Source organism: Lampetra fluviatilis, chromosome 1, assembly GCF_964198595.1.
Source record: "Lampetra fluviatilis chromosome 1, kcLamFluv1.1, whole genome shotgun sequence".
In the NCBI taxonomy this organism is placed as follows: domain Eukaryota; kingdom Metazoa; phylum Chordata; class Hyperoartia; order Petromyzontiformes; family Petromyzontidae; genus Lampetra; species Lampetra fluviatilis.
In genome coordinates, this window is record NC_136275.1 from 11,152,383 (window position 1) to 11,175,961 (window position 23,579).

At 43.3% G+C, this 23,579-nt stretch overlaps 2 protein-coding genes across 2 annotated transcripts; both read left to right on the forward strand.

Moving 5' to 3' along the window:
* The first annotated feature begins 261 nt into the window (after positions 1 to 261).
* Positions 262 to 7,629, forward strand: LOC144936492 (beta-1,4 N-acetylgalactosaminyltransferase 1-like). Its single transcript, XM_078863602.1, has 6 exons — positions 262 to 272; positions 742 to 817; positions 3,569 to 3,703; positions 5,220 to 5,362; positions 5,589 to 5,823; positions 7,450 to 7,629. Exons 1-6 carry the CDS (start codon positions 262 to 264, stop codon positions 7,627 to 7,629), a joined length of 780 nt encoding a protein of 259 aa, XP_078719728.1.
* Positions 7,630 to 14,728: 7,099 nt separating this feature from the next.
* Positions 14,729 to 23,369, forward strand: LOC144936499 (beta-1,4 N-acetylgalactosaminyltransferase 1-like). The gene is made up of 10 exons (XM_078863616.1): positions 14,729 to 14,967; positions 15,608 to 15,736; positions 16,378 to 16,484; positions 18,262 to 18,299; positions 19,694 to 19,874; positions 19,995 to 20,081; positions 20,244 to 20,431; positions 21,068 to 21,208; positions 21,308 to 21,530; positions 23,188 to 23,369. Exons 1-10 carry the CDS (start codon positions 14,729 to 14,731, stop codon positions 23,367 to 23,369), a joined length of 1,515 nt encoding a protein of 504 aa, XP_078719742.1.
* Positions 23,370 to 23,579: the final 210 nt, after the last annotated feature.

The following is a 23,579-nucleotide window of genomic DNA, read 5'->3' on the forward strand; positions in this document are numbered from 1 at the left end:
ACTGGTATACATTTTGCCCTTATTTTCAGTTTAATGTTTTTTAAGTGTATATTTTTAAATAGAGGAATAATTATTCGGTTTGTCCGTCTGATCAACCAATACATTCTCAGAAATGTTGAGAAATTAATTATAATATTCCCTCTGTACCCACACGGGAATTAAAAAAATGGCATTCGTTATTTTATTTGTATTTTTTTACTCGAATTTGGCGCCCCTCTTAACTTGGTGCCATAGGCGACCACCTAGTTCGCCTATGCAAACATGCCGCCCCTGTACTGTTGCCATTCTGGGGTGGAGCAATTTAATATAAAGTAGTCAGGTTGATTGATGATCCAGCACTCACTAATACACTGCACTCACCAGTGGTCAGTCACCTCATTTTCACTCTTTTATCACTACTACCATGGTTACTGTTCCCATGAACTTCGCTTATTAATATCTCCTCCCATGTTGAATACTCGGTCTACGAGATTGGCTGTTTTATTTAATCCATATATTGTGTTCAATCACCATCCTGGAGGTGAGACCACTTCTATTTCTCCATTTTTCCTCGCACTACTCCTTTGTGGAATTTCCTGCTGTTGTCTCTTTTCCCAAGCTCTTATCAACTTACTGAAATCAAGAAATGTATTCACGCTCGTCAAATGCAACACTTATACTGCTGTGTGTTGCAGGCCACAGCATTTTGTTCCTTTGAACCTATTCTCAGCAATTCTGTAAAACATTTTTTTTTTCCCACAGGCAGGATCCTGATCTGAAGAAGATCCTGGTGGCTTGTCCCAACTCGCCGCTCTCCTACCCGACGCAGGGACTGCAAGTGCCGCCAACACAGACCATCCTTATACCGGGTGAGAGGCACGAAACACTGCAAATCATTTCATGGAAACATGAAGAAGGTTTACGTGATTATACAATTACCTGATAATTATCATCGTCCACTGTGTTCAATTTAATGCTCGATGAAAGCCTCCCCAAGCCGCCTTAATAATGTAATATTTACATTCGGATAGTGACAATTCAGGAGCCGAGGTTGAGAATAAATATCGAGAAAACCAAGCTGTGACTGGACTATTTTTTGTGTTCATCGATGGCTGTTTGGTTTGTCTGAGCTCATGGACTTCCTTTCAAAGAATATTGGGTTTGGGACTTTTGGAGTATCTCCAGGTGACCTTTTAGAACCGATAACCCCAAAAACCGAGCTGACCCACCACAATTATTTGGTTAACCCTAAACCACCGACATAGACAAACAAATCAAGTTGTCACTTGTACAAGCTTTTTAATTAGCAAATTATTATTTTGCTATTGTAATGGCTGAATTTAAATTAAATACTATATTCAAGAGACGTTTGTAAAGAAAAGTTGACGTTTTGTGAATAAATAATCCAAACTTGATTCTAGTTTTAGATATTCATTGCCGGTTTGGCAAGCCATTTGAATCCAGAGCCAACAACAACAGCAACTTCAACTAACAAACAATGTACGGCTTTTGTACTCTTCCATGGATTCCTGTATTATCTGAACAATTGGGAAACTGCTTTATAAGAGTAATGTCACACCAAAAAGATCCTTTCCTCACATCAGAGAAATGTAGCATATTGTACTTAGTCCTGGGTTCTGACTGCCAAAATTGTATATATCTGAGAAGCAGACACACTTCTAGTCATGAGAATTAAAGAATAAATAAGTATAACCCGTAAAAACAAAGTTTTTCACTATAAATCCTTTATATGCGTGGCAGCGAACTTAATATAAAGGATTTAAAAATATATTCGCCTGTGGAGGACGCGGGGATCGATCCTGCGACCTTTGGCATGGGAAGCGAGGGCGCTACCAACTGCGCTACTCCGCCACGGCCTGTGGAGGGGTTACGCTCTGGGCTCTTACACTGTGACGTTCAGCCAAAGCCATGAATGAGTTCTATTTGAATATATGTAAAATAAAAAAAACTTTGCCTAAAAAGTGTAAAATTTTGGGAATTTTTTTCCACGAACATTAATTGTCTCGCACAACGAGTCTGTGTGGAAAATGTCAGCTCGATTAGATCACGGGAAGTGGGTTCAAAAACGACCGAAAGATTTGCAGGGTCGTAAGCAAGCAAGCAAGCACGCAAGCAAGCACGCAAGCAAGCAAGCAAGCGAACTTAATATAAAGGATTTAAAAAGGCAGTACATCAGTGTCAAACCGAGATTTCATAAATTGCAGGACACAATGTGAACATACATTTCATCTTAAATAGCATTATTTCAATCACAGTCAATTATTAATCATACTAACTTTTGTCATTGTGTGTATTTTTATCATCTTGTATTCCGCAGGTTTAAGTTTGTATGCAGATAAAAGAGACATATACACGGTCAGTACATATGTGGTAACTCCGACACACGTCCTTATTTTACTAAGAGCCTTTATTGTGGACACCAACACTATTTTTATGCCCGGGCTTCGGTTCTTGATGCTCGAACTTCGTCTTCTCTCCAAGCCGCCCCTTCCCCTTGAGAATCGAATGAGAATCGAGTCAATTTAATTTTTAACTCATTGATTTGGACCCTTCTATGTCCAATTTCTAGACTTCATCTAGCAGTGACTGATAATTATCAGCGATTATAATCGTTCTAATTATTTTTATGCGTGAGAAATAACCGGGATTTGTGGAGAAATACCACACATACGTCAGAAAACCTGCTTATTTCAATGGAATATGATACCGAGTTCAGCAAGTATGCTAATGCAAGGAATGGCATGAGATGAATGATCCATGATGATTCCGCTTGAGTCTTCCGCCATTGCCGATCATTACTACAACGCTGTGGGCTCTCATGATATTGTCTTTTCCGAGACCAAGGTGCTCTGAAAACGTTCTGGCTACCATCAAAGGTTTGTACACGAAGCCATCCAGATATACAAACACAGACATAACTTTAACCGTGATGATGGGTACAAACTGAGTAATCATTGGAAAGATGTTATTAACCATACAAAAAAGATTTAACTACACATATTTGGATCATCTTATTTGACAGGTACTATTCTACTTTACCGAGTGTTGACATCCCCAGCGTTTAATAGTACTCTTCTTTTTGTATTTGAATTGTCAACCAACACCGGGTAAAACGACAACATGTGCACCTATTGTTCTCTTTCAGCCCCGCCCACCCCCCCCCAACACGTTCCATTCATTGGCTACCACATTCAGATAAGACCCTCCCCTCCTCCCCCTTAACTTGTATTTAAGAGCTTGTCTCTTGGAATTTTGCTTCACTTGATACAGTAAATATAGCTGTGACGGTCCCACCTGATGACGGAGACTTGTGTTGCCTCCGAAACGTCGTGATTTATAATTTTATTTCTATTATATTTTTTCTATTATTTTATTATTATTATTATTATTTCTTTTTACCTACGTGACTTTACCGAAAAAACCTAAGAGTATGAATTCTTGTAGTCACGAAAGCTTCAAATCTAGAATTATCTATTTGAGTTTGTTATACATTTTTCAAGCGGAGCTGCACCAATTTCTGGGTTTTTGTTTCAGTGTTTCTGAGACAACGCTTCTCTGTCCACCCCAGGTGACACTGTCCGCGAAGCTGGGCGTGCTGGACACGGTGGCGGAGGTGGAAGAGGTGACATTAGAGGGGCTGGGCGAGTCGCGCCTTTCCCTGAGCAGCCCCCACCTGGAGAACCTTAACCTGCAGCTGCGCACAGTCACGTACACAAACACAGTGTACCAGCCGGGCACCTCTGAGATGGATCTTAATTTTAGAACTTTCGTGACTGCAGGAATTATTATTTGGTTCTTTCGGTTAAGTCACGTCTAAAGATAAAATAATAAATTAAATTAAATAATAGAATACGACGTTTCGATTGCAACACAAGCAATCATCATCAGGTATAATGAAATAGCGACATAAAATCTAACCAGAAAACTATAGACAGACATATTAGCAGACAGATATCACCAAGATACATAGAGAGAGCAACACAGGTAACAGAGAGAGGTGGTCGTCTCTGTGGGGTGGCCTTAAATAGACAGAGGAGGGCGGACGCAGAGAGAGAGAGGGGGGTTAGAGAAAAAAATTAGCATATCAATGAGTGGACAACAAAACGTGGTGCTGCAAGTGCGATGACACGGCAAGCAAGCTTGAAAATCAGGAGAAGGACACACTAAAATTAAATAACCTAGTAAAATATCGAAATGTAATGTAATACAACACAGAGGGTCGGTCAACACACAATTAACGCATAGCCTGGTTGATTACGTATTTCAAAGATTGCTAAGTTAGAATTTAAGTGTGAACATTCCAAAGAGAGGACACAGGCAGAGAGAACAAGTAGTCAGAGAGAGAGAAAAAAGAAGATAAGTTTAAAACTTCCATCCTTAGAAGACCACTTCTGACGCCAGTTGTAGTAGGTTCCAGGAGACTTGGACGACGTAGTTGGAGGCACACTTATTTATTAAGCACAAAGTACATAACAGGCCGAGATGTACAACACTTGAAGGGGTATCGGCCCCTTCACCCGTCTAACTGGGAGATCCACACTCTATGTCACAGCTAGCCTATTCCTAGGTCCTCCACTACCGGGCTAGGGGAGGCTAGCTAACCCAGCCCTGGTTAAGCTGGGATTACGGCACCCTGAGTCCCCAGACCGTTTATGGTGCACAGCATCGGCTCTGGGCTCTCGGGGCCATGCCACTGGCTTGCCCTGGTCGGTGCTGAGAAGGACAGCGAGCCAGGGGAGTCCCAGGGCCTATCTAGCAGGTCTTCTTGCTTCACTGGTTAAGGCTGAACACTGAACCCCGAGCCCTCCGGCTCACCGCCTTATATAGCAACTCCCCCCACTGAGGGGTGGGGCCGTGGGGGATCCCAGCTCCGTGTCAGCCCCCCAGGCTGAACGGTGCGGACGTCGATGTAAGCGCCTCTCGGCGTACGGGCATAACCACGCCCAGTGTGTTTGTTAAGACCTCCGTAACACCTCTACATATGTATGATGAGCTGATATTATGACCAACAAGAGAAAATACCATTTCGAGCTCCCTGTAGTGGAGGCTTTTCTACCAGCTGTGGCATGAGCGAGCAATAATCGCAGGACTGACCCTATCAATTGTTTTATTGCCAAGTTCATGGAGATTAGCACAATTCACACAATAGAAAAATCCCATTCAATAATCAGTGTCAAACATCGTCTCTTAAAGCTTCCACTCTGCGGTCCTATGTGCAGGGCTGGTTTGCTGGCAGGAACCTCGCCATCTCCCAGGTGATGACCAAGTACCTGCTGAGGGTGGATGACGACTTCCTCTTCTCGGAGAAAACGAAGCTGGAGCGCATGGTGGAGGTGCTGGAGAAGAATTCCCTGGATGTGGTGCGTTTGCTTCGACTCACAGTGATGTGTGAAGGGTCACAGGATCATATGCACATGACCTTTATGTTATTTTTTTACTGCGTTGGCAAGGTGGGTGGCGTTCATCTTCTTGGTTCTTTCGGTAAAGTTACGTAGAAGGGAAGTAATAAAATAATACAAATTAAACATAATAAAATAATTCTCACGACGTTTCGGCCACAACGCAAGCAGCCGTCAGGTGAAGAACAGGTCTGGCGTTTTGAGCCAGAACGCCTTTCAGCACGTGTTCAAGGTGGTGCCTGGAGACTCGGATGGAGACTGCTTGTACCGCAAGATGAGCACTTACCGTCGACTGGACGGCTTCGCGACCTGTTCACTGGTAGACATGGTGGTGAACTTCTTCCTGGCACGCACCGAGGACATGCGCAGCGTCAGTTTCGACCCTCAGTTTAGTCGCATCGGTCACCCCGGTACGTACACTCTGGTGAACTAACATTCACGAGTGGTCAGTGTCTATTCAAGTTCACTGCTGTGGAATGTTAATGTTGCCTTCATGTAAGAATTACTGAGATATGATGATCATGAATACTATTTAATCAATGTATAAGATGTGATTTTTCTTCGTTGATAAAAACTAATATTTCTGTTTATCACAGAATAAAACGTGCGTATTATTTTAAATGTTACAACGAATGATTCAGGACCCTCAGTGTTCTGCTTGTACCTAGCATAGTTTTTTGTTGGGTCTTTTAATCCTTGTTTTCTTGGTCTTTATGATTTTTGTACTGACTATGCCTGAATATTCTTTTGATTGATTTTTTCTCAATCGCGAAATGTATTGCTTTTCCAGTTGGGTGTCTGTATCTTACTTGTATAATTGTACTGTCTGGATTTTTACAATTGTGAAATGTTTTTTCTCACATCTGCATTTCTATATGGCTCTGCAATGATGTCATAGCTACAGTCAGTCCCACCATGAGACAGAAGCAGGAAGAGGAAGGGGGTATAGGGAAAAAAACACAAGGCTCATTTACTTTTTTAGTCATTCATTCTCTGATTTGTTCATTATAATGCAGAATACAGCAAAGTCTAAACAGCGGGTACATCATATAAAATAGGATTCCATATTAACCAATAATTTATCATAAAGTGAACATGTGGCTGGAAGCACAAGGGCCATATAACTTACATTTTAACTTAAAACTTTCGTGACTGCAGGAATTCATATTCTATGGTTCTTTTGGTAAAGTCACGTAGATAGAAGGGAAAAAAGTGAATAAAAATAAAAAATAAAATAAAAATAATTAAAAACAAAAAAACACTCATGTAGACTGTAGCCTGGTTATTAAGGTTGGTGAGTGTACTGGCAGTCTATAATGTAGGCTGTAGCAATGGTTATTAAGCTGGGTGAGTGTACTGGCAGTCTATAATGTAGACTGTAGCCTGGTTACAGTCTACATAGATTAAGAACCAGGCTACAGTCTACATTAGTGTTTTTTTGTTTTGTATTATTTTTATAATTTTTATTTTATTTTTATTCACTTTATTTTTCTTATTATTTTTCTTCTATCTACGTGACTTTACCGAAAGAACCAAAGAATATGAAGGCCATATAACTTGCTACATAGTCCATAGTAATAACGAATATAATGGTGTTTTGATATAGAACCCTTTATGCCGAACGTCTTCAGTGTGCATTGCATTCGAAGTACTACTTAATCACATCTCATCTCAAACATTTCAAATGGCACCCCTAGTGGTAGCTGACCCTGTTTTCACAAGGTAACTTTCCGCCTGACCTGCAAATAAATGGTCTGCCAGTATGGGGCGATGATTGCTGTTTGTAATAAGAATTGGCATTTTTTAACATGAAAAATATTGCACCATGACATCAATACACAATGGCCTACTGGGATATTTAACATTCACTGGGAAGCAGATGGCGCATACACAGTATATCATTACTATACACCCACAGCAATAACCAGGGGTCCGCCAGACTCAAACATTTGTAAACAAGCGACGCACACTCTACTGGTGGATGATGTCACCATCCTGCGCTCTCAACACTGAACTTCAGTGTTTTCTCCTTTTGGCGGTTGCTGAACAGTTTTTTATCGATGGCCTGGGGAAGCTGATAGTGGGGACGTGCAGAGACATCTCCATCGACCACGCCCCCAAGAAGGGAAACATGGTACAGTACAACAGATACCACCACGCCAAGGAAGCTCGCAGTTGTATGATGCGAGCCCTCTTCTTTAAGAATTACCTTGTGTATTACAGAACCTAACAAATGCCTTCTGATGATGTTTAGAGCAACATGGAGATTGATTTAAAGTAAATATCGTTTATTGATTATGATGCTGAATTACAAAATTAGTTTACTTATATTACGAGATCATACAAAATTGTTTAGAACTCCTGTCATTTGTGATTGTACACTGTTGATAAGTTATTTGGCACATCTTGAGTAATTTAGAAAATGTAGACAATGTTTCGTAGCTATTGTGGATATACAACTGGAGGTACACACCCCAGGCCCCCAGTGGGGGCTGGGCGATTACACAATAGTTCAGGTCCCTCCAGAAGGTTCCAGAGAGTAGGCGTGGCCAGGGGCGGAGTGACCCTGGGAGCTGTATGTAAGGCGGGCCCCTGAACGGGGTTTCCAGTCGTCAAGCTTAAGACTGAAGAGCCAGCTTAGACTACGACCCTGGGAAGCCCCGGACCCGACGTCCTTCTAAGGGCCGGGACTGAGTGGGCCAGTGGTCGGACCCTGGGAATCCCCGGGACCCCGACCTCCTTCTAAGGGCCGGGACCGAGTGGGCCAGTGGCCGGGACCCGAGGTCCTTGGCTGGGTCGGGTCAGCTAGCCTCCCCTAGGTCCCTCTAGCCGGAGGGTTGATATATATGTAGTGCTGAACTTTATGCGGACAACTTCTTCCTTTTCTGTCGTCACTTTATTTTACCAAACACAGCACATTTCGCCACCATTCTCCAGCACGTTCTCCGCTCGCTCGCCGTGCTCCGCTGGCCTCGCTCGCTCCGTTCCTCCCTCTCTCTCTCCGTCTCTCACGATTCCCCTCTCTGCTTCTCCATCCCACTCCAGCCGTCGCTCTCTCTCGGCTTCTCCGTCTCACTCCAACTGTCGCTCTCTCTCGGCTTCTCCGTCTCACTCCAACTGTCGCTCTCTCTCGGCTTCTCCGTCTCACTCCAACTGTCGCTCTCTCTCGGCTTCTCCGTCTCACTCCAACTGTCGCTCTCTCTCGGCTTCTCCGTCTCACTCCGACTATCTCTCTCGTTCAGCTTCTCCGTCTCTACTGCTACCCTATACTTTTTCTACCACTCCACTGCTACTCTACACTTCTACTCCACTGCTACTCTACACTTCTACTCCACTGCTACTTTACACTTCTTCTTCTACTCCACTGCTACCCTACACTTTTTCTTTTACTCCACTGCTACTCTTCTTCTTCTGCTCCGACCGACTCCGTCCAGCTTCCAGCACAACTCCCCGTCTCACTCTGACTCTCCTGTATTTATGCCCGTCCCTATTAATTTCCAATTAATTACTGGCGTCCCCCCTAACACCCCGCGCCCCGGCGCCACCTGTCCCCATTCCCAGACTTAGAGGCGCCACCCTGTCCCTGACAACAACAACCGGCCAATTACTGCCCTGCATCCATAATTGCCTAACGGGCCGTCTCCATCTCCTCCGTTGTCCCCCAGCAACACCAGCCTGTCCCGGTACGACCCCACTGTTCCCAGCCCACACGTGTTTACAATTACCCCCCTTGGCGCGCGTTAAACCAATACATATATAGAGTAAGTGGTCCCAGTGATTAGGACACACTAGCCCGGAGGCTATACCTCCCCAGGGTATCGGGTGAATAGCGCCAATACCCCTTTGTGTCAGGGACCTTGTGTTACCGTTATAGTTATAAATAAACGTGTTGCCTCCAGAGAAGACTGAGTCTCCATCATTACCACTACATATGTATAATTGTACATATCTGGATGCCTTGAGACAAGAGCAGGCTGCATATGCCAATACTAAAGGAAGGCCACGGAGCTGAATGGTGATTAAACATAAAAAATAAAAATACAACATTATAAGAATAACAACTGGTAACTTAAGAAGTAATAAAAAAGAAAAAAACAACCGAAATGTAAAGTAAATGAAGATGAAAGAAAAATACCTTGGGAGCGGGAGTGGCAACAAGCACCGAAGTTCCCCACTTCCACCATTGATAAGCAATGTCAACTTGTTGACTTTAGAAGAGTACATGGGCTTAGGGGCAGAAAATTCAACCATATGGAATAATGGATGATGGATAAGACTAGTAATGGAATGGCAGGCAAAGGAGAGAACATGCCCAACGGATCAGACCATGTGCAGAAGTGAGATACAGAACTGTGAGGGATGGAAACGATGCGAGGAGGCCTTTATCCAGCAGTGGATAAAATTATGACTTTAAAGTCGATACATCTAATCATCATCACGATCTATGGGCAGATAGATCGTAGGTGTCCACTGCACATTTCGTCATTTGTTTCCATTTTCCTCTTTATTATGCCAAAATGCTCAAGTAGTACGTATATTTCCGTCACCAATATGTGTTAAGCCATTCTCTGTGAGGTCTTCCTCTCTTTCCGGTTCTTTCCATTATTCCGAAAAACACACTTTTAATTGTTTCTGTTGTTCATCATATCTAAACACGGAGCTATATATCTTGGGTGGCAAAATTATTGTAGATACCTATTTTTACTTTTCTATATATATACCATGTGTAAAGGTCACGTTGTAAATGGACGAGTTTTCCTTGACCTCATTGTGGGTTTAATACTGCGGTAACGCTGCATGTGGGTGGTGAAGAGATTTTGCGGGCCATGTTAGCCCAATCATTGTGTGCCCTTCTTTAAGAATGACATTTTTAATCATAATGCCTTCATCAAACACGATCCAAGCACTCAACAGGCTAAAACAATTCACTTCAAAGTAAATATCATGTACAGGTGTGTCTGGTGCTGCACTTTACATATACACTTTTAAAGTCACGCAGTGTGAACATTGGTGCATTTTAAATTAAATATGATAATACTCATTTCTCGGGACGGATTGTTGCTTGTAGAATTTATTTTATGGTTTCGTAGTTACCCTCGTAAAAGAGAATAATTGTCCAAACTGATTCTGTAGTTTATAGAATGGACAAATATTACTGACTAGCCTTTTGCCCGTCCAAGGACGGGTGGATTGCAGTAAATCTAAAACTTGCAAGCGAAAAGCAGACCGCGACGTGATATTCATTGCACAAATACGTGTGCAATTTGTGAGGGCGTGGTGACACAGACCTATTTCATTTCAAGGTTATAATCCGTTGTTCATCATGATGTTCTTTTACTTTGATGTCTCAACAGCGTTACGGAGATCACGTGAGGCGAGGGTTCTGCCTTTGTAGTGAGGGTTGTAAGTTGACGCCGAGGAGGGGGGAGGAGGCGCCTCGCCCCCCCTTGTGGAGTGACGTCAGCCGCTAATTATTATTAATGGGGGGGGTCCATTTGGATGACGTCACCTTATAATGATTCAATTTTGACTTAAAGCTTTCGTGACTGCAGGAATTCATACTGTTTGGGTCTTTCGGTAAAGTCACGTAGATAGAAAAAGAAAAAATAAATCACGACGTTTCGATCGCAACACAAGCAATCGTCTTCAGGTGAAAAAATACAGCAGTCCGCCTGCTGTATTTTTTCACCTGAAGACGTCAACTTTCCTCAATTAAGGGTGAGACAGTGCTCATAATCACTAGTGTACGGTCTATTACACTGTTAATTTCACCGAATGTGGTTCTTCCTTTACCGTATTTTTCTGCGTTATAAGACGCTTCCAACTTGTGCCCGGCGTCAATAAAGTTATGCAAATAGGGTCACATACACACCGGGCGAGAAGACGCACATCCAACTTTTGCTGTTAAATTCAGGAGGGAAAAGTGCAGCTTGTAATTCGGAGGGTGTCGAAGGTACGAGAAGGAATTGCGCTGACCACGTATGCGTCGTGGCATTACAATGTACAATGTTGTAAGATACAATCGCTATCACAGTGGCACCAATCATTTCCTCTTACTGTTAATGACTTCGCTCATAATCAATAAAAATCGTACCACTTTGTGATAAGTCACCAGTAGACTAACCTATGCCAATAGTAATGTAAAACCTTGACCAATTGTTAAATACCACTGATGGCCGACTTTTTTTAAAAGTTTAAGACGAGTAAAGCAAATCGGTAACCGGTTATTGATCGTTTATTGACATTTAGGGTAGGGGAAGCGGTGGGGTGGGTGGCGGTGTTAATTATTTGCAGACACTGAGGACAGGCACCTGCACGCACTGGTTCTTCGTGTGTGGTAAGTGGGAGTCAAAGAGAAAAGCGATAAACGTTTAAAAATGTTTTTGCGTAACGAGCAATTTTCGCGGATCGTGTCTCGCTCGTTAAGCGAGACATGCCTGCATTGTCTTTCCCAGGGCTGCGTGTTAAACTCACTACTTTATGTTCATCTACCTGTATGCCTGTGTGATTAGACAGAAAACGGTAAGGTTCGGATTTGTGGAGATTATTTCATGCCAGACGTCCCGAAGCTATGGCAGAACGGGTTCACTACTCACCCAACGTGCCCTTCCAAAGCTCAAATCCACTGCCCTTTGCCTCTCTTATCCCTCACCCACTCAGCTACCCCCCGCACCCACTCCCCGTCCCTTCGACCCCCATCTTTCTTCACAATGCACCTATCCCACTCTTTGCACCTTGCCCCCCCCCCCCCCGCTGAGACACATATATTTTATGTACATCCGTGTTGCATCACATAAAAGGTAGACATTCTAGGTTATCGCACTTTTTATCCTTTGGACATCACCATCAAGGTAAGTGGGTATAACTTATTATTACAATTTAGGATAACATCTAAATGTAAACTAATATTATATATTTGATGTACGGTACTGGTTGGCTACGTATGGTGTGAAATAAGTTCAGCATACATACATCTGTGAAATCGTTATTATGTTTAAAGAAGAATATATAGATGGAATGGCTCCAGGCCATGGGAATGAGGAATTTATATCACTGCTTCAACACCAATAGATTAACGTCGCTCCATCGCTTGCCAGAGCTGGTAGATAAGTTGCCTTTGACTTTTAGTATTATCGTCATCATCATCAACCATAGTCAATCCACTGCTGGATGAAGGCCAAGCCGTCGTCAGCCGATCTCTTGTCATCCCTGGAATGTGTAATCCACGTAGGACCTCTATGGGAGCTGCATTCATTGCTCCATCGCGAATTGCTTAGGAGATAAGTTCTTTAATTGGTGTACAAGTGTCAATTGAAATTCGTTACGCTATAGTTATCTGTTGAATACAATATTTAATCATTCAACACTAAATAAATCCGTTTTGTAATAACTGTCCCTGAACTTATAAGTCATCTGCATACATACAGAACCTAAAGTAAATTTAAGTTTTAACGAAATAATACTTTTCGGAAGGTGTGCAGTTAACGTAGTTTTAATCGTTGAAATTGCAACAGACGAATCGTGACGTGATTAGCTGTACACTTATATTCTGCCACATTGACACTTTTTTATCGAACATTTTATCGAGTCGCTTTTCCAAAAAAAGTTTACGTGACTTATTTCGTTTTCACTTCAAATTGTTATTTCGGTGAGCTGCGGTACGAGTGAATCCAGCGTGTAACTTAACGCAACGCGTTTTGAGTGCCTGTTATCGTGTTTGAAGGCGAACGTGACCATTTGTACTCGTTTTATATAATTCTCATTCCACGCTCATATGCATTAACCACTATGGGGAAATGTTAATTAACGACTACACATAAAAAATACCAATAACACAGACTGCAAAGTATTAAAATCCCTACTCTTTGGTTTTTTCGGTAAAGTCACGTAGATGAAAAAGAAAATAAAAATGTATTAAATCACGACGTTTCGGAGGCAACACAAGCTTCCGTTTTCAGGTGGCACCGTCACAACAAAATTGCTGTATCAAGTTGTGACGGTGCCACCTGAAGACGGAAGCTTGTGTTGCCTCCGAAATGTCGTGATTTAATTTATTTTTATTTTCTTTTTCACCTACGTGACTTTACCGAAAAACCAAAGAGTATGGACCCTTGCAGTCACGAAAACTTCAAATCTAATATTAAAATCCCGATGCATCAGAATGATGATAGTTTAGTTTAATATAGCGTCATTCATGCAAACAGGTCCCCAAAACGCTGGACAAACCACACAAAATATATATCAACATTAAATGTTGACAAATTTAAAATGTTTTCATCATTTAAAATGCTAAAGTTAAATTCATATCAAATACGAACTCAAAGGAAAACGTCTCAGTAGTAAAACGCAATACAAATTATTATTGAGCACAAATTTCCGCATGTTACATGTACATGCGTAGCAGTCATTTTTTGTAAATCCATTGCTGGATTATGGCCTTCCCACGCCGTGTGGGTAATTGGACCATTCTTCCCCATGCTCATCGGTGCATTCAAATACACGGTAAATAACTAAAATACAGTATGGATTCATATACTGTAGCGTTTTAACGTGACTACATCTCAAGACGCTGTTGAAAAACTACAAGAGAGGCAGTTAATTGTAGAGAGAGGCACTCATAGCCAAAGGGGAAAATGAACACTTCCTTTCCAAGCACGACCACAAATATCCACTTGCCTCAAACGCTTACATTTAGTGGGAAGTAAACAATAAAGAAAGCATAAAGTTACGATGCATTAGCAGTTATTGTTCACTCTCAAACACCTGCTCAACCGGATTCTCTCCAGTCTCAAGTTCTCAACCTCTCGTGTCAAATAAAACCCATTGATCCAATCTCAGTGAGCCGTGAGACACAAAATGAGATCGGCCCTCCACCCTCAGTCTCCAGAAGTAAAATGTCGGCCAGGTGACTCCGAAGTTTATGTGACTCATCCTGGTTGGTGGTTGACTCAGTCCACTCTGTGGGGAAGTCACACAGTTGTTCGGTTGATAATCTCGCCCTTGACATAAAGATGTGGAATATTTACCATTATTGTATGGACAGCTGGTGTATATTAGCATGTGGATTGCTTTCCAGGTCTCCCTGACAAAAGACACAGGTGCTTAAAAGGCTCACTCCTATTTATGAATAATACGATGTATTGTGATACCGCGCTGGTAGCGGTGCATAATCACAATTAACAAACAACGCAGCCAATAATACTGCCTTAAAATAAAAAATAAACCATGTACCATAATTCATTTCGTTGTATTTCTGAATAATGTAAATGACCGCTTTTGTATAGCCTGTCATATGATCCTTATCCTTGTTTTACCCCTCCACGTGTAGCATGAAGAAGCTCACGCTCTTGAGCATGCTCACTGTCGTGGCACTGCTGTCTGTCATCTTCTTCTCCGTGCCGAGTGTGAACAAGCACATTTACCTTGCCAAGATCCCGACAGTGAAGTCCCTGGAATTTACCGGGCAACGGTTGTACGAGCAGTCGTTCCCGATAAACCTCTCGGACCACACTCAGTTGTTCCCTCACGACACGCAAGTCCACTACCAGCTCAAGCCGAATGTGCAGCGGTGAGTGTGAGCGATCTATATATAACAAGTGTTGTGTGGGTGGGGTGGCTGCCCGAGGTTCCCTCCCGATAGGGACACCACCCGAATGTGCAGCATCATTCTAGGTAACTGCTGGTGAATACAAACTTTGGTGGAGTGGTGCTGGCTACACTGTTGAGGAGGGGCTTGCAATAATCTATTGAGGCAATGCACCGTTTAAACGTAACATGTGTGGGTTTGAGAAAAAAAAGTTTGTATGGTCAGGGCGGTCATGGTCCCAGTTTAGTGGCGTGATAAACTCCACCTTGGGTTTTATAGTTTCACATAACACGTGTAGAGTGGATGACATTAACAATTGGATTGTAGCCTCTACAGAACTTCTTCCACCAGATAATAGAATCCATTCTGATAATTTGTCTGGTGACAGTGGGCCAGCACTGATGACACATTGCTATTTTCTCAATTTATTGTAAATGTTAATCAACAAACCACGTGCAAGTCTCGTGGATCTGGAAACAAGGAGATGGAGTGTGTTGTACTAGCAAACTGGTACAATGGGCCACCACTATCCTTTGGTGTACTGGTTATATTGAGACAAGTAAATGTGGGAATCGGTCATCGTGTCCCAGGTGGGTAATGGCATCGTGTTGGTGGTGTGCAGGCTGCTGACCTCTGGTTCGTGCTCCTGTGTGGGCCGGAACGCCCTACAGCTAGAGAAAGGGTTCTCGCCATCCGAAGTGAAGGACACACGCCAGAGGAGACAGAAGGAAATGCAAGAATTCTTACAGAGGCATGCTACGATGTGACACCCTCCAAAATCGTCTTCTTTGTTCTTCTGCCAAATGGCACGTATTTGTTTCGTACCACTCCATTTTGTCTGGTTTGGGCTTTCTTCTTCATTTCACTTTTTGAAGGCATATAGTGGCCTTTTTTCTCTTTCTGACTTCTTGACCTCTTTTCCCAACATCCTTCCAGAACTTGATAAATTTTTCAAGAATTTCAGCAATATTACTTGCCATTCACTGCCATCATTAAAAAAAACAGCCTGTGGGTTGCCACAGGTAGAGTTGAGTGAATACATCACTGTGTTTGGAATATACTACCTTGACTTAAAGCTTTCATGACTACAGGAATTGATATTCTTGGGTTTTTCGGTAAAGTCACGTCAATAGGTTAAAATAAAATAATATAAAATAACAAAAAACTACGACGTTTCGATCGCAACACAAGCGGTCGTCTTCAGGAAAGAAAAAAAACCGCCGTAGTTTTGGGTTATTTTTTGTTATTTTCTTTTAACCTATCTAAGTGACTTTACCGAAAGACCTAAGAATATGTGGTCGTAGAGTTTGTTGCTGGCCACGTTAAATGTTATGCCTTGGTGTCCGTGCTCAGCAACTGTGCAAAAAAGGAGGTACGGTTTTTACCCCACAGGCAGGATCCTGTTCTGAAGAAGATCCTGGTGGCTCGTCCCAACTCGCCGCTCTCTTACCCGACCCAGGGGCTGCAGGCGCCGCCAATGCAGACCATCCTCATACCGGGTAAGAGGTATGGAGCACTGGTATCGTTTCATGGAAACCTCCAACCGCTGTACAGGTCTATAATCATATACTTCCATAACAATAGCTATCATCATCAAACATATTCGATCTACTGCTTGGTTAAGGCCTTCCCAAGCTGCCTTAATTATGTAACGTATATCATTCATCCAAGAGAGCTTCATTGAGTCTCAAGACTCTTTCGGGAGGGCCCTGTTTGGGATGTTTGGCAAATTCCTCTTAAATAATAGTTTTGCTTCATGTGGGAGGAAATCGGAGTACCTGAATAAAACCTGTTACGCATAAGTACTTTTACACACTAAATCTCACCTTGGGCACAAGAGTGCAGTTTAAGTGAGCACTGTACACCACAGTTGATCAGCCGGCCACATTTTAATAGAGTAAAGTGTGGGTAGACCCAGCTCTACCAAGTTGCCTTCGCTAGCATAGAAGAGGAGGTGAAATTACCCTCTTGAGGGGGGTGTTCCCAATGTTATAGTACTGCCACTGTTACATGTATGTTTTTCCCCCAAATGTTACACAATCAGAGAGTATATTTTTCCTGATAGTGGCAAGGTCTTTCTTTTCACACCATCACCTTATCTGTTTTAGACAGTTGCACATTTAACTAGGGACTGACAACCGAGATGCCTTGGATATTTTTCCTCTGCAAAGCTTCATCTCATATAGATGTAATGACAGTAGAGTCTACATGTGGTGTGAGTGGACTAGTGGCCACGAGAGGTAATGACAGGGGAGTTAGTTGTGAGTACAAAGGGACTGGTGGCTACAGGAATGATCGAGAAGGGAGCGTGGTCAGGTGACGGAAGAGGTCGGTAGAGTCTGCCAGTAGAGCGAGCGTCCAGAGTCAGCGAAAAGGTTCGGGAAGGGGGGCGTGGCCTCGGTTGGTATTTAAGAAAGATGCGTGGGAGACTCGGGGCTGTTGCTGTGGGATCTTTGCCTGATGTTAACTTAATGTGTCTTCAATAAAGTGCCATCTCAAGAGAAGTGTGTCAAGTCGTCATTTCATATTTATATACAGTATACATCAAAACACATTCTACCCCTCCCTCTCTTAATGTGGTTGAGGTAAATCATCACCTCTTGTTGGCAATTACATCACCCTATGTTGACTCTTTTGACGAGTACATTTTTATGATTTGCAATTTCCCTCTTTGGGGTTATCTTCAGGTAAAATAATTTGTAAACAGGTCTTATATTCCAATTATATTTTCTTCCCTGCAACAATAAATTTATTTTATAATTCACCTAATATTTTAAATTTCATCACACCATCATAGATATTGTCGCTTTCCAAGAGACTCATGCCAGGAACCAAAAGAAAGCTGCAATGTACCGGATCCATGGGGGAGTGAAAGAGAGAACCACGCTGTGGATGAGTAGCAAATATATGCCAGAAATGTGGAGCAGCAACACGGAGGTTTATCATAACTTTTTTGAAAGGCATAATTAATTTGGATGTTAATTTATATCCTATCCATTTATATAACATTCGGATAGGTCATCTGATAAATGAATAATAATGTTGCCCCATTAGTTAATGACATTTCGATTTATCTATAAAACTTATCTGCCTTTTTCGCAAAAATTGGGTCAATGGCAATTCTTCAAACTGAAGTGATGGTTCATCCATAACTATCGTCAATCTATAATTCCACACTGAAATGTGAAAATTTCACTTTGAATTGTACAATTACAAGCACGATGAATGATTTATGACATTTACTTGATTAATTGTCTTTTATCTTCTTTTCCATAGGGTTAAGTTTGTATGCAAAAGAAAGAGAAATATACAAGGTCAGTACATGTGTAATGAGCGACTTCCGAGACACGACTTGTAGAGAGCTCCTTGTTGATTTCTCACACTTTACAGGCAGAGTCACTGAGTAACATATACACTGGGCTACGTATAGCTAACCCACTCATACAGCCACATCGCCGACGTCTAACTACAGTATATAGCTGGCTGACTAATACAGCAACGACGACGATGGGGACCGTACAGCGGATCGGCTATACGGCCGGACGACGATGAAGAAATGATGGTGAAGACAGCGACGGCAGCCAGAACCCGAACCCCCACGACAGCCCCGAACCTCCGGTTACCTCCCTCTTATATTCTCCTCAGCGTGGCCAAGCCCCGCCTCTGGCCACGCCCCCTTCTAGACCCTTGGCCTAGTTACGTCCCCCTTATGGTTGGCTGTTATATAGCGCACCCATACCCGTAGTTATCCTTCATGGTCAACAGATGGCACCCTGTCACTACACATGCATCAATATCATACTTTGGGGCTCAATAGTATTGTTTTGTAAATAGCTGATATGTAATTTTAAATTTGTATAAATAATAACCATTACAAACTATCCATGTTGTGTTACTGCATTAATTGATGGTGTAATTACTATTAAAATTATGTTTTTACCAAATAAAGTTTCACTGAATCTCACGTCTTGTTTTCACGATGGTTATGCTTGTACAAAGACATCTCTGACAATCTGTGGTGGTTTTATGTGAACATCAGGTCAATTTCATTTTGTAGACTCTATCCAGCAGTGAATAGTTAATTGCTTAAGATGATGATGAGCTGATGTTTGTCAAATTCTGAGTTAATATTATGCATGTGGTAGATATCCAGAGTGCATGGATATTAACACACTTAGGTCAGCAACATGTTTATTTTACTGACATCTAATATCCAGTACAGTAAGTAAATTATTAAGTATGCTGATAAAAGAAATGGCATCAGCTCAACGATCCACCTGGCCACATTGATAAGTCTTGCTTTTCCATTGTTTAAAAAATGTGCAAAGCGAGCTGCATCTGTGCTAGGTGACCACCAAGGTTGTCAACACAATGCTGGGCGCCCCGGTGGCGATATGTTAACTACCTCGCCTGGTATACAGGACGTCGTGGGATCGATCCAGACTCTGACACCTGTATGTTTGGATTTTGAATGTTCTCCCTGTGGTCACGTGGATTTTTATCTGAGTCCTCCGGTAATTCCCTCCACATTGAGAAACATGCGTTAGAGTATTTGGCTGCTATACATTTCCACGTGATAAGCCACTTAATTAAGCTATAATTTGTGGTCAAGTCGCTGCGGGGAAAAAAGCTACATTGCTCAGTGGGCTCTACCTGGTAAAATCGAAATAGTTTAATTTTAGTTTTTAATGGTGTCTGCCCCACCCAGGTGACGCTGTCCGCGAAGCTGGGGGTGCTGAACACGGTGGCGGAAGTGGGAGGGGTGACGGCAGAGGGGTCAGGCGAGTCGCGCCTCTCTCTGAGCAGCCCCCACCTGGAGAACCTCAACCTGCAGCTGCGCACAGTCACGTACACCAACACGGTGTACCAGCCGGGCACCTCCGAGATGGGTACGGCGAGAAGCGACACACGCCCTGCGTGAACGTCCAACCACGGCACTGTGGACCGCGCGTGCCGGCGCGCTCCGCTGACTGGATCGCTGCTCTCCTTCCCGGTCTCTCTGTCCACAGTGCAGCTGGAGAGCGGGAAACACAGAGCTGAGATACCGATCGTCGTAGCGCACCAGAGCTTGCCCTGGCTCTACGACCCGGGTCCTGGTGAGATTTATTGTGAAGGAAACATTACTATGATTGAGCATGAATTACTCAGTATCCTTGTTACAACCAGCATTAAAGCACGTGTTACCATGCTCGTGCATATAACGTTATAAATACGTAATCAGGGCTGGGATTTATGGAACTATTTTTCTGGCCTGGCAGATGGTAAAATCAGCAACCTGGTGACGGTGGTGACTAAGACGTTCTTGCGCTATGACAAGCTGAAGGGGCTCATCGCCAGCATCCGGAGATTCTACCCAGACATGAACATCATAGTGGCGGATGACTCTGAGCACATCGAGGTGCTCCATGAGCCAGGCGTGGACCAGTACATCATGCCTTATGGGAAGGTAAGCAACCAATTATAATTATAAACACGCGGTCGCTCTCATTTGTAAACTGGAACATAAATAGATGTTTAAAGTTCATACAAATCAACCCCTACTCCAAAGTTCCTGATGTGTGGCATACATAACTCAACCAAGGTATGGATGCTGATGTGGAGTTATTGTAAAAAAAAACTGGACTTGCAAACCAGAGGCCCCCGGCACCATCTCCTGGCTTAGTAGTTGAAAAACTGGACTTAAGAAAAATACTTTTATACCTCCACCTCGGTCTACCCAGCAGTATAAATGGGTACACCACAGTCGATCAGCAGGTCACGTGCGGTGGGGTAACGAGTGGGTACTCCCACTTTTTCCAAGTTGGCTGACCAGCATAGAATAGTAGAAACAACACCTCATACAGGGTCTTTATAAAGCTGCATCTAGTGGAGGTCCTTCTACCAGCAGTGGCGTGAGCAGGAAATTGCAGAGCCGCATCTTTTTTTAGCGTAGAATCATAGGACCAAAATGCACATGCAAAATTGTCTTTCAATAAGCAAATTTATTATTTTTATTATTTTATTATTTCCCTTACAAATCCTATTCAATAAGCAGTGTCAAACATTGTCTCTTAAAGCTTCCACTCTGCGGTCCTATGTGCAGGGCTGGTTTGCTGGCAGGAACCTCGCCATCTCCCAGGTGATGACCAAGTACCTGCTGTGGGTGGATGACGACTTCCTCTTCTCGGAGAATACGAAGCTGGAGCGCATGGTGGAGGTGCTGGAGAAGACTTCCCTGGATGTGGTGCGTCCGCTTCGACTCCCAATGATGTGTGAAGGGTTGCAACGTAAAATGCACATGCTATTTGTGTTAATAATCGTGGGGTTTTTTTCTGTCTGGAAGGTGGGTGGCGTTGTGGGCAAGAACGCCTTTCAGCACAAGCTCACGGTGGTACCTGGAGGCTCGGACGGAGACTGCTTGTACCGCCATTCGGGCTCTTACCACAAACTGGACGGCTTCCCATCCTGTACGCTGGTGGACGTGGTGGTGAACTTCTTCCTGGCCCGCACCGAGAACATGCGGAGAGTCAGCTTCGACCCCCAGTTCAGTCGCATCGGTCACACGGGTACGTGGAAAGTGGTGAGCAACTGGCGCTCACGAATGCTCACGGTTCACGTTCTCTGCTTTGGAATATCGACGTTTCATCCACGTGAAATCCACCGAGATATGCTGATCTGCAATTCCATTTCATCAATGTATGGAATGGTATTGTTCATAATTGATTATACAAACTCGTGTGTCTGTTTACCTATCATCGAACTAAAATATTATATTATTTTAAACACTACACCTCAAGCTTTGTGACCGAGTATTCTGCTGGAATCTGTATTTCTCTATGTCGAGGCAATGAGTGAGTTAATAGCTACATCAAGACCCACCCTGAGTGAGAAGCAGGAAGGAGGGGGGACAGGGAACAACAAAGGCTACTTTACGGGTTAATTAATGAATTGCCTCATTCATTAAGTACTGCTGCAATCAGTGGCTAACATAAAATAAAGCAATCGATTTTCTTTGTTTTACACGTAGGCTTTCGCGACCAATATTATCCATAATAAAGGTTTTTGGGTTAAATCGCGCAAATTTGGCTGTCACCTGGTGAAGCTAGTTGTAATTACTGGCGAAACGTCGTACTCAGATTGTAAATGTTGTGGCTTGGCTCTCCAACACACCGGTGTGCTGTACTCGTGACGAATTGGCATGTTCTGTTTACGTGACAACCCTTACTAGTTGGCTGTGCCGGATGGTGGCGGCTTTTAATGACACATTTATATATTTACGCGATCTAACCCAAAAATCTATATTATGAATCGGTTTGCCTGTGAACCAGTAATTTACCAGGAAGTGGACATGTGACTGGGAGCACCTGAGCACTATAACCGATTGCATAGACCAGGAGTCCCGAACCCCCGGGCCGCGGACCAGTGCCGGTCCGTGGCCTGTTAGGAACCGGGCCGCACAGCAGCAGGAGGTGAGCGGTGAGTCCGCGCGTGGCCCGCCCATGATTTTATTTACCACTTCCGTCCGCGCCTCTTTCGCGCACTGCGCACGTCTCAATCACAGTTTTGGAAAGCCCACAAGCTAACCTTAGCCAAAATGACTAAAAAACAAATGTCGCTGGAGACGTTTGTCTTCCACGAAACCGGTCCCTGGTGCCAAAAAGTTTGGGGACCGCTGGCATAGACCATAATAATATAATTATTTGTGTTCGATATAGCGGCTTAACGCCGACGCATCTCAAGAGTGCTCTACACGTGAAAAGATACTTACATCAGTCACTGTGGGCACAAGCGGACCTAGCACCTGGCCTGCACACGGTCTGCAAGTAGGGGGCGATTATTGTGTTAGTGTAATTGTACTCCATATTTTGCAGGTAATTTTCCTACTTTGAAAACATCTGGAACATAACGCCATTAGATATTGGCATACTGAATATTAGCCTACTCAACTCAATTCTAATGACTTCAGTGGACCTGTACCATCCAATGTGAAGCAGACGGTGCATATTTTATGGTTGATACACCCACAGTACTTTTTTTAGAACTGCTTTTTGTGGATAGCTCGTTGTCCTACCCGTGCACCTCTGATTAGCACGGTTGGCTATGTACGGTGCAAAAGAAGTTCAACATGCATACGTACATAAGGTGAGCGCTAATCGCTGGGCCATGTCACCACTCTTATCACCGAAACACTTGCGTGTTGTCTTCCCTGGGTTTGCTGAACAGAATTTTTTATCGATGGTCTGGGAAAGCTCAGAGTGGGGACGTGCAGCGACATCTCCATCGACCACGCTCCCAAGACGGGAAACGCAGCCAAGTACAACCACTTTCGCCATGCCAAGGAAGCTCACGGCCGCACGATCCGTGCTCTGTTCTTCAAGAATCACCTTAAGTGCTACTTAATGTAGTGCCTTCTAATGATGGCCACAAGGAATGGTGGAACCTGCAATGGGACTGGAGGCCTGGCTCATAAGTTAATACGTTTGCTACATATGAATACTAAGCTATGCAATGCAAAGTGCAACAATACTATCTAATATCTTTGTTAAAACTTCATAAAATGGATATCCATAATGCACACGGAACACTATATTTCTTAAAGACTTGAAAGGTGCCAC

Coding starts and splice junctions, on each gene's coding strand:
- LOC144936492 (XM_078863602.1), top strand. Junction 818..3,568: donor ACCCGACGCAGGGACTGCAA/GTGCCGCCAACA, acceptor TGTCCACCCCAG/GTGACACTGTCCGCGAAGCT. Junction 5,363..5,588: donor AAGAATTCCCTGGATGTGGT/GCGTTTGCTTCG, acceptor GGTGAAGAACAG/GTCTGGCGTTTTGAGCCAGA.
- LOC144936499 (XM_078863616.1), top strand. CDS start 14,729: ATGAAGAAGCTCACGCTCTTGAGCATGCTCACTGTCGTGGCACTGCTG. Junction 14,968..15,607: donor CTCAAGCCGAATGTGCAGCG/GTGAGTGTGAGC, acceptor GGTGGTGTGCAG/GCTGCTGACCTCTGGTTCGT. Junction 21,531..23,187: donor CAGTCGCATCGGTCACACGG/GTACGTGGAAAG, acceptor TTTGCTGAACAG/AATTTTTTATCGATGGTCTG.